Genomic DNA, 11,087 nt, shown 5'->3' on the forward strand with positions numbered 1-11,087 from the left:
GGTGTGTACAGGCAATATGTCTGTGAGTGACGTCATTCACATACATATTGCATCTGCCCTGCAGCATAGCTGATCTATATTTAGCAGCTATATCGGCACGTCTGCCTGTGTGTTGGCGATTCGCCGACAGCCCGTACACTTGTTATAGGGACCGTTGGTGACTGACATCTCAACTGGATGGGTAAATTTAAATACCCACCGGCCCAGTTATGTCAGTGCATACACATCGGCCGAAGGATTGGCAAGTGTGTACCCAGCTTTAGGAGCTGATTGGTTGGTACTTTATCTCTCTCCAAGGCTTAGTACATATACCCCTCTGTCACTGAAATTCCTACTTAACATGCCCCAACAATCACTGAGGTCTTTCTCTTGCAGCCATAACTATGACCCCCTGGGACAGTCGAGCATTTTTATGCATGAACCTGACAGTGTTTTTTTCTCACTGGTTCACCTCCATTTTCCCAGGGTTGCGGTCCTGCTAACTCACTCACAGCCACGCTTGTGGAATCATTCACCAATTCATTCATTTGTTTGCTTAAATGCTAACTCATTCACTCACTAATATTCACACTTGCTCACTAAATTCCTTCCCTTCCTGTGATGACTCGGTATTTCACTCATTCTTCACTTGGTTATTCACCTGGATGGAACAACTACTGTACCGTCCACTACTGTCACTTCTAGTTGGCCATCCAGGTAATCACATTCCCTGCGGGGTCACAAGCTGCTGGGTTGTGAGCAGGAGGCATGTCTCCCCAGCAACTTCATTTTGATGTATCAGTCCTAGAAGTCTTTGGCTCCTCAGACGTTTGCTGTCTTACGTTGGTGGAGGTCCATTGACATAGGTGAGCATTAGAGACCAGCCAAACCGTTGCGAAGAGCAGCTGGACCGACCCAGTGGAAAGATGAGGAGTGAGCCACCGAGAAGCAGAAACAGGAATAATAATAAGGAGGCCAAACGCTTGATCCAGAGCCACAGGCAGCCCGGAGAACTGTGGGAGGTTTTGTGAGGCCTCATGACATCCCTGCCAAGAGAAGAGAACTGGCGATTACTGACTGAACACACAGATGACCTACAGAGGCAGAACCGTTACTAGACTTTTTGGTGTCCTGTGCCAGAGAGAGCATTGGTGACTCCCACCCCCACCTTCATTGTTTAAATAGGAACATAAGTTAGTGCAACTGATAAAGGGCCATGGACTCATGGGGAAGGGCCAGGGAAGAGATAAGGGAGGCCAGGAGATGCTGGGGATAAAAGAAGAGGAAGCTACAAGTGAGAATGATAATAATCAGGAAAATTGACAGGCCCAAACAGCGCCCCCTGCCCTGCGATGCCCTGTGCCATGGCACTGGTCGCACTACCCTAGTTACAGCCCTGCACAGAGGGCTCCCATTGGTAACAGGTTACTTAGGACAGTCCCTTTTATTTAACCAAAATATTTTACTCCCATAATTTTACACAAGCCCAATTAACAAAAGTGTTATAAAGGTGGATACTTATACCTTCTAAAGAGAACAAGGGAAATTGTTTCTCATGGCAACTAATCAGATTCTAGCTATCATGTAGTATATTCTATAAAATGATAGCTGGAATCTGATTGGCCGATATGGGTAACACCTCCACTTGTCCTCTTTAGAAGGTTTGATCCCTAAAACCTGTTTTACTTTATCTGTTATGTACAAAATACATTGGGTGAATATTAGGACTTCATCGGGTGGGCGGACATATTACAGCTAATTTCCTCACCAGCTGTTTTATTTATGGTAAGAGAGTGTGAATTTGTGAGGGGACCAGGAGGCGAGATGATTTCACGGTCTGCCTGTAATCTGGGCAATAACATAGATGGTGCAGCCCCAGATAATTGTTTAGTAGAACTTGTTTCCTTGACAGACATTCCCCCTGAGTCTCAGCCACATCTACTGAGGTCAAGCAGATTTGCACCTGCAAAAGTGATGGGCAAGGAAAGTCCTGGTGATCTTCCTCCATTCTTACATTGCAGTGTTTGGGGGTATGCAATATGGTTACCGATATATAACCTGTTGTACAAAGTAAAAAGTTTTCTCCTAACTCTATATAATAATTTATGTTGATCATTTTAACACCTGTGGCAATCACTATCAGGGCTGTAGCTAGGGTAGTGCGGCCGGTGCCATCGCATAGGGCACCACAGGTCAGGGGGAGCAGTTTGGGCCTGTCATATTTCTGTTTATTATCATTCTCACTTGTAGCTTCCTCTTATTTTATCCCCAGTATCTCCTGGCCTCTCCTATCTCTTCCTTGGCCCTTCCCCATGCGGCCATTCCCCTTTTTAGGGTGCATTATGTCCCTTTGAAAAATGAGGAGGGCGCCAATGCTCTTTCTGGCACAGGGCACAAAAAAGTCTAGTTACGGCTCTGATCACTATACATTAATTCTACTAGAATGTGGGATCTTTACCCGTTCTCCATGAGAATTGAGACCTCTTGCTTTGAAGGGTGAATCTTCCTTTTCACATTCTGCAACAGAAAGAACATTTATAAGAGAAGACTATCAATAGTAAAGTGACCCTGTCGCCTACACTCTGTGGAAGTTATTTATAAAGGGCAAAACACCCTTTGGTGACGTCACATGCATCAAATTATGCTGGCACTCCTAGGTTACTGCCAAAGGAAGCAGGATTACAGCATTTGTGGAGGAGCAGCAGTTTGCACCAAAGTGAGAGGAGTTAATGGAATGAGGAGCAGTTTGCACCAGCTGGTGGGAGGAGTTAGTGGAATGAAGAGCAGTTTGCACCCACTGGTGGGAGGAGTTAGTGGAATGAGGAGCAGTTTGCACCAGCTGGTGGGAGGAGTTAGTGGAATGAAGAGCAGTTTGCACCCACTGGTGGGAGGAGTTAGTGGAATGAAGAGCAGTTTGCACCAACTGGTGGGAGGAGTTAGTGGAGTGAGGAGCAGTTTGCACCAACTGGTGGGAGGAGTTAGTGGAGTGAGGAGCAGTTTGCACCAACTGGTGGGAGGAGTTAGTGGAAAGAGGGCCTGTCTAGATGCAGCTAGTTTTGCAGTGCAGTGTAAAATCACAATGACATCTAGCAGAGCTTGAAGTGCAGAGAAGGCACATTTTAAAATGCAGATTTGTACTAGTTATGATTATGAGTTGGTGGAGATCGGGACTTATTATATAATGTGACACATTTTTACATGTAGCTATCTGTAGCCCTTTCCATTGCCCCCCACTGAACCATCTGCAGGCCGATGGCCACTCATGTGCAGTACACTCTTTAAGTCTAAACCCAGAGGCAAAGTGATAACGGTAGCTATCACTTTGTTTCGAGGCTGAATTAGGTTTTTTGGAAAGCTCTGTTCCGGCGAGTTGGGACTTAATTATTACGTCTCAACTGTATTAAAAATACGGTTGTTAATAAATACGGGTCACCACTAAGGGGGAGATGTACAAAGACTTGGAAGGAGATAAAGTGGAGAGAGATAAACTACCAACAAATCAGCTCCTAACTATCATGTTACATGCTGTGTTTAAAAAATGACCGTTAGGACCTGATTAGTTGGTAGTTTATCTCTCTACACTTTATCACTCTCCAAGGCTTAGTACATCTACCTCATAAGCTCCTCCCTCACCTATATGAACAAATCCATGCCTACATCCCCCCCCCCCTTGTCTCTTTCTATCTTTAGGACTTAAACACAGTAGGCTGCTTAAATATAAAAGTAATATCTGTCATGAATCTATATATAAGAGGCACGTTCTCTGCAGCAGTTACTTCTGTGAAAGTGTCGCTTACCTGAGTCATCACCATCCGCTTTTTCTTTCCCTGCCGTCTTCTATGCCCAGGGCAGGTATGGTGTGACCGGCTGCCAATCACCTGTGCATCAGAAGCCACTGGCACCACCTCAGCAGGGTTATGCCAGCAATGCCCAGGTGCTGGGAGGGGACCATCCATTCTGAGCGCCGAATCTGGCTCTTCTATTGGGACGGCAACTAAAACAAAGCGTAACTGTGTATCAAGTCATCAAACACAGACATTCAGCAAATTAGATGCAATACTAGTCTATGGTTCTACAAAACCACCCTGATCTATCATTGCACAGCACAATAGGATGTGTTCTATATATTCTGTGCATTGTATGCTTGGTGTGAGGTGCAGGGCACTCACCAGGACAACAGATGGCGTCTTCTCCTCGTCCTGTCTCCATTCCTGGCAAGGAGTTGGGCAAAGACTACAAGAGGAAGAGAACCCTCATTATACACCTAACAGACTGGAACACAGATAGACAACACTAAATCTCCAGGAAAACTTGCCACAGCTAGGCAGAGAGAGAGCCAAATACAGACAGACAGCACATACACAGACATACACAGAGCGACAGAATGGGGAAATAACAGCTAGTGACACTGAGGTTCTGGACCAGGGATGGGGAACCTCCAGCCCAGAGCCGTATAAGGCCCCCAAATCATTTGGTCTGGTCCTCTGAGCTTTTTTCTGATAGCCTCATCTGGATTGCAGAGTGCCTGTAATGGCACACTGCAGCCAGAATCTATGCAGCAGTGCCGCCTGGAACGTCCTCAGGACGCTTCAGACGGTCACACCGCTGCCCTTACAGCTCCCCAGAGCACCCTCAGGATGCTCCAGGCATTGCTGTAATTACTGGCGATTGTGGCCCCGGGTGACACCACACATAGGGGGCGTGGCCTGCATCGGGCCCACGAATAAAGTTATATATATCAAAATGGCCCTCTGCAGAAAAAAAAGTTCCCCAACCCTGCTCTAGACAGTCAACCAGGGAGAGAGACATCCAAGGTTATAAACACTTGTACAGACAGACACAGTAACTGACAGGCACAGTAGAGACACACGGTAACCTCTGGCAGACATGACTGGGCCCCAGGGTAAATTCCGCCAATATTTTGCTACTTTTCTGGTTTTGTTAGCACTATATAAAAGTGTAATACTATAATGGATCAGGTCACATAACATACATCATCTCTGTGGTGGGGCTGAGCATGCAGAGGGCATTTCAGTTGTCTATTTAAGTCCTCACACTTAATCCTGGGTTTTGTTTTGCATTAAAATACACCAGTAAAAACTTATATCACATGCCACAAGCAATCATGTTTGATATACATGTACACTAGTGTTTCAGTGATCACTGTGGGCTTCCCAATGCATCTAAAGGCAAAAAGGTGAATTTGCAAAACTAACTACACAACAAAAATGTAACAGAATGCATGTAAATACTCCACAATGTGGCCCTGATTCAGACCCGCTTGTTGCCGGAGGCAGCGCGCAGGGTCTGATGGGCGTTTTTTTTTCTTTGGCCGCTCGCTAAGCTGTGGGACACCTCACTGTCACTCACCATCGACAGCCGCCCCGTCTTGTAGCGAGCCCCGCAGTGACTGAAGTTCAGTCGCTCAGCGGGGCTCGCGCATGCGCACGCCGGACGCGGCGCATGTGCAGGGGGAAACATCAAGCCGCTTGCGAGCGGCTCTGAATCAGGCCCTGTGTACAGTAACTCTAATTTGACTATGTACCTTGGAGAGAAATAAAGTGAAGAGGGTTAGTACCGACCAATCAGGCTCTTTCCTCCTGTCACTATCCACTTTATCTCTCTCCAAGGCTTAGTACAGACAGACACAGTATCTTACAGGCACAATAGAGACACACGAGAGAAATAGTACCAACCAATCAGGCTCCTGTCACTTTACAGGCTGTGTTTGAAAAATTAAATTTTAGGAGCTGATTGGTTGGTACTTTATCTCCATCCATTTTATCTCTCTCCAAGGCTTAGTACACAAACCTCTATGATTACTAACAGACTGAGGTGGAGACCAAAACATTCACTTTAAGAGGGTAACTAGAGGTAGTAAATGATAGAATTCTCATAAAATTTTGCACTTCACATTCCGGAGCGGATTCAGAGCCGCACACACGTTGTGCACAATTGCTCTCACACTGGGCCTAATATAGAGGTGTCAGAGTCACAATGCCCATGTGCCGCGATGGTCTTCAGACAGCAGTTTTACTGTGGATTACGATGCAGAGTGATCGACAGACAGCAACCCTTTGGGGGGAGGTAACGGGTGTAACACACCCCCTAAACCAGTTGCGACATGCCTGCGTCTCCTCCTTACGCAGGTGTTCTGCCCCCGGTGCCTTACTTTTGAAGGGCATTTTGAGCACCCATAGGGTTGCTCAGAGGTATGATGGTGCGACCAATGTTCATCTGTTTGTACGCAAGCGGCGGATCTGAGAAGTTGGCGGTGAACGCCTCTGTACAAGAGACGGGGGCTGAGACATCTGCTTAACTTCTCACAACATCCTCTGTACTCAGAATCGCAGCAGCAACGGGCATTGCGTCCACCTCTGAATCAGGCCTATAGTGTGCAAAGATCATTCTAAATGCGAATATTCACCCGCATGCAGAATTGTGCGACTGCCCCATCCATAAAATTTGGTTTAATAACAATCATAATTATCAGCGTGCACATGCACCAGTCTTATGCTTGGTGCAAGAGATACCTCTGGAATCAGACTCTGTGTACACGCAATCAACATAGCCCGCAGTTGCGTCTACACTAAGCCTAGTCTTCGTATGAACCCTTAGCCCCTTTGCCACCTAGTTATGCCCATTCAGCTGCAAGTGGAAATGTGACTGAGATCCATATGACTCAGAATTGCCAATAGATGTATACGCAGAGCCGTAACTAGACTTTCGGTGCCCTGGGCCAGAAAGAGCATTGGCACCCCCCTCCCCCTTCATTTTTCAAATAGGGACATAAGATGCGCATCTGAAAATGGGGCGTGGCTTCATGGGGAAGGGGCATGACAAATCTGATTTGTCCCATACAATGCTGAAGAGGTACCGATCCCTATGTACCACTGTTATCTAGATGTCACTGCCAAATACATTGTGAATCCAATGGTTGCAGTGATGATACACAATAATTATGCAGAGGTGATGGGTTCGAGTCCTGGGTATGACAGTATTTTGAAATGAGTGTGTTAAATAAAGGAGGATGTGACTGGAGGTGCTTGGGGAGGTGTCCAGATGAAGGTGGAGTCAGCCAGGGAGGAGATATGAGCAGCAGGAGATGCCGGAATAAAATAAGAGAAAGCTACATGTGACAATGATTATAAACAGAAAATTGACAGGCCCAAACAGCGCCCCCTGCCCTGCGGTGCCCTGTGCCAAGTGGCACATGTCGCACCACCCTAGTTATGGCCCTGTGTGTACGCTCAGCTACAGAGCATGCGTGGTGCTAAAATACACAAGATCTGTTCTCAAAACAGACATTTATTCAACTTTGCATCAACCCCTTTATCTTCACTCATCTTTCATGTCCACCATTCACAATTATATACTGTTAGATGGCCACTGGAATGTCTACACTAGAGGTTTCCAAACTCGGTCCAGAAGGCACTCTAACACTCCATGTTTTAAGGATATCTATGGTTGAGCACAGATGGTTAAATCAAAAGACTGAGGACCTCATTCAGAGCTGCTCGCAAAATGCGAGCGCTCGCTCTGAATGAGGGCGGCCGCTTTTCTTTTGAGAGGCGGCCTCCTGGTCGCTCGCTAAGCTGTGGGTTACCACCCACAGCTTTAGCGAGTGACTAGGTGATGGTCGCGATGGTCTCGACCATCGCGGCTTGTGACGAGACCCTTGCGGTAGGGTATCATCTACCGCAAGCCCCAGGTTGCTTCCTGCTCTAACAGAGCAGGAAGCACCCTACTGACATCACTGGTGATGTCAGTAGGGCCGCCTACAAACGGCAGGTGTTCCTTCAGGAACGCCTCCGTTTGTCCGGCCACCCCCCTACCCAGCCTACAAAATGGGGCGAGCTGTCGATCAATATTGACAGCCGCCCCTTTTGTAGTGAGCCCCAGAGCGAGTGCATTTGTCACTCGCTCCGGGGCTTGCGCACGTGCAGTGTGAGCGCTGTGCGTGCGTAGGCCCTCACCAGCTTGCGAGCAGGTCTGAATGAGGCCCTGAGTTTGGAAACCTCTGGTCTATATCCATGAGTCTAGTGCAGAAATGTTCCTGTATTCTTTGACTTCGCAAGCAGCTGGCTACAGTAGGTTTATATTGAATAACAGACCAACAGTACCACAAAGATACAGCCACTGGTTGATTAACGACTGGTGCTCCAAGGCACAAGGACATTAAGACATGAGGAGAAACCAATGTGCATTTACTGATATATCTTCAATCTGTCCTTGACTGTGCATCCATTCTTGGGTCGTCTTTAAGCTGCAATTGTCCCAAGATTGAGTATGGCTGGTCAAATCATCTGCTGGAGGTTCCTGGTCTTCATGGCTTCTGAGTTTTGAAGAAGTGACCCCAAAATCTGAGCTAAAGCTGCTCTGGGATCCCTCACTCCTCTGAAAAATATTCCAGGGAGCTGTTGGGGGAAAGGTAGATACAGTGTTATACTTCCCAATGAGTTGAATCAGTTTAATAACCATTAATAAAAGAACACGTGTGGAAGATGGAAGATGAGAGGAATACGAGACAGACAAACCCTCACACACCTGACGTTGCCGTGTAGAAGGACTCTTGTCCATTATGAGAACTAGATCTTCCAACATCACCCAGTGGGTCCCAGTCTAGCTCAGCAGCCAATGCTACATTGGTAGCAGGAATGCAAGGTGCGCTTGAATCTTCTTCCTGGTCAATGTCCAGGTCTAGGAATACATCTGAAGATCCAGATGATGCATGTTCAATATTACTATCGAGAAAGTCATCCTCAAACACCTTCAGGGAAAAGAAAGCAATTGTGTTCATCCATATGTATATACTATTTAATTTGCTTGAGGGGGGCAGAGTCAAGAAAGTTAGTCAAAACTGTAGAGAAGAGAATATATGGCAGCAGTTTATTGGGAAACCCTAAATCCAACAGCCAACATTTTTTAAAGCATGGTCAATGTGTGAGCACATTAATTACATGCATGGACCTGTTCTATTGTGGTTACTACAGCAGTAATTCCAGTTTATGGTGCCTTTACCGCTGTGAGCTGCTTCACTCATGCCCCTGTGTCTCAAACTCCCACCTCCAAGAACTACAGGGAACATACATACCAGTTTGGTGCTCACAAGGCGTTTCTGGAAACGGGAGAGACGGATGAAAATCTCCTGGCAGTATGAGCCTAGCTCCGTCATCTCCTCCTCCAGGGTCTCAGCATCTCGGGGGTCACTGTTGTCTATCAGCAGGTCTCCTCGCTCTAGGAGACACTCCACTCGCTTCATGTTGCTCCACGCATCCTCCTGGAAGACCTGAAAATCACCCGTCAACATCATTAGAGTTGTAATATTAATTCTGGCAATGCTGTAAGAAATAACTAGTATTACAATTAAAATGTACAGCCGTTATTTAAAGATAACAGTGCTAGATATGACAATGGTATTATTGATGTCTATAATAATTACTGCATACTCGGTTTTTACTTACAGTACTTACTGTGGCTTAAAGAAACTGCTATGGGTGGTGCATTAAATGCAAGCAAGTGATGCATGACTGCACCATGCATGAAATGAATGATCAATAATGAAGAAATTAGCTATACTATTAGATAAACAATTACTTGAACAAGGTAAATATATTTATGATATTTCTTGCACCTTTAATTGTTGTATCTTCTCAGTTGAGTTGCCACTATAGATATACTCTACACTGGACAGTTCTAGGTCCATCTCAGTCAGACACAGCTTCATGTCCTCCTGGTCAGTATCAAATTCTTCTCTCTTCTGGACCCTAGACTATAAGAAGACAAGTAAAAAGTCTTCAATAATGTGTTTACCGCATACATATTTATCTTGATTTCCCTTAATCCTAAATGGAACTAGTGAGATACCTTCAAAGCCTGGTGAACAGTCTCTGTCTCCCTCTGCAGATGGCACCAGGACATGTTAACCTCCTGCATTCTACTCCGAAGGACACTGGGAAGCAACGTCTGGTGACAAGTATGTGTAAGTCGCCAGTACTGCGTGTTCAGAGATTCCAGGTCCAACAACTTCCCTTGCATCTCCCCCAGGAGAACCTGTATTTCACAAGCAGGATGGGGAAAAAATGGAGGGCAGAATGGTTAGAAAAGTGTTATATGTATAATGGTGGAAGGCTTAAACATTGCCTTATTACCTCATACTTCCTCAGGGTCAGCTTAGATTCTTTATGAAGGGTCTGGAATGGGTTTCGGAGAGACGCTATTATTTGGGCAGCCTGTAGCCAATCTTCAAACAGCAAAAGGGAATTTAGAAACTGTTCACAGTTATCTGTCCTGTTCCAAACTATGGGGAAAAATACAATCCAGTGAGGCGTGAGAGGAGAGGTAGGCAGATGCTGTATGTACAAAGCAGGTGGGAAGGGATAAGTAATAATTGGAGGGCATCTACAAGGGGTAAGTAGAGGATGGTTAAGGACGGAGAACAATCATGTATAGAGCGAGAATGCAGGTGAATTAAAAACTCCAGTTGGGCTCCTTCAGAAAGAACTTTACAACACTGCATATTACTGCATGTACATAATGTGTCCTGGAAGCCCCTCTGAGCAAATCGGTTAATTGATAAAAGCTTCGATGACCAAGGCACCGAATTAATGCAAATAACATTGTGAACTGTAGGCCTATTTTATTGTTAATTTTTTTAGACAATGTAAAGTCTCTTGTACTTTGACAATACTGTATTGCCAGTACATGTGTATTACTGAACTAACTCATTTATTGAAAATCTCTGAAATATTTATACTTAAAGTCTTTCCAACAAGCTGTTAGTACTATCATCTGGACATAAGAGGCATTTTATACCTGGATGATTTATATCTTGTAGCCAGAGATGGTTTGATTGGCTGTCTGCTCTCCAATGAACAGATATTCTATGTACAGGCTGCAGATTGGTTAAGTCATTAAGAGGTCTATTCACTAAGCCTTGGATGGGGATAAAATGAACGGAGATAAGGTACCAGCCAATCAGCTCCTAGCTGTCATTTTTCAAATACAGCCTGTGACATGACAGTTAGGAGCTGATTGGCTGGTACCTTATCTCCGTTTACTTATCTCCATCCAAGGATTAGTAAATTAACCCCCAGAGTGAAGTTATA

At 45.5% G+C, this 11,087-nt stretch overlaps 1 protein-coding gene across 1 annotated transcript; it reads right to left on the reverse strand.

Moving 5' to 3' along the window:
• Window positions 1-396: 396 nt before the first annotated feature.
• On the reverse strand, window positions 397-10,279 carry LOC148430323 (nesprin-2-like; the record flags this gene model as incomplete). The annotated part of the gene is made up of 10 exons (XM_088466621.1): window positions 397-1,025; window positions 2,438-2,496; window positions 3,777-3,973; window positions 4,149-4,212; window positions 8,191-8,396; window positions 8,527-8,749; window positions 9,074-9,268; window positions 9,614-9,751; window positions 9,847-10,032; window positions 10,131-10,279. Coding segments are annotated over 10 exons (1,625 nt in total), but the record flags the coding sequence as incomplete, so codon positions are not given.
• Between the last annotated feature and the right edge of the window lie 808 nt (window positions 10,280-11,087).

Source organism: Taudactylus pleione, unplaced genomic scaffold, assembly GCF_031769625.1.
Source record: "Taudactylus pleione unplaced genomic scaffold, aTauple2 ptg004073l, whole genome shotgun sequence".
NCBI lineage: Eukaryota > Metazoa > Chordata > Amphibia > Anura > Myobatrachidae > Taudactylus > Taudactylus pleione.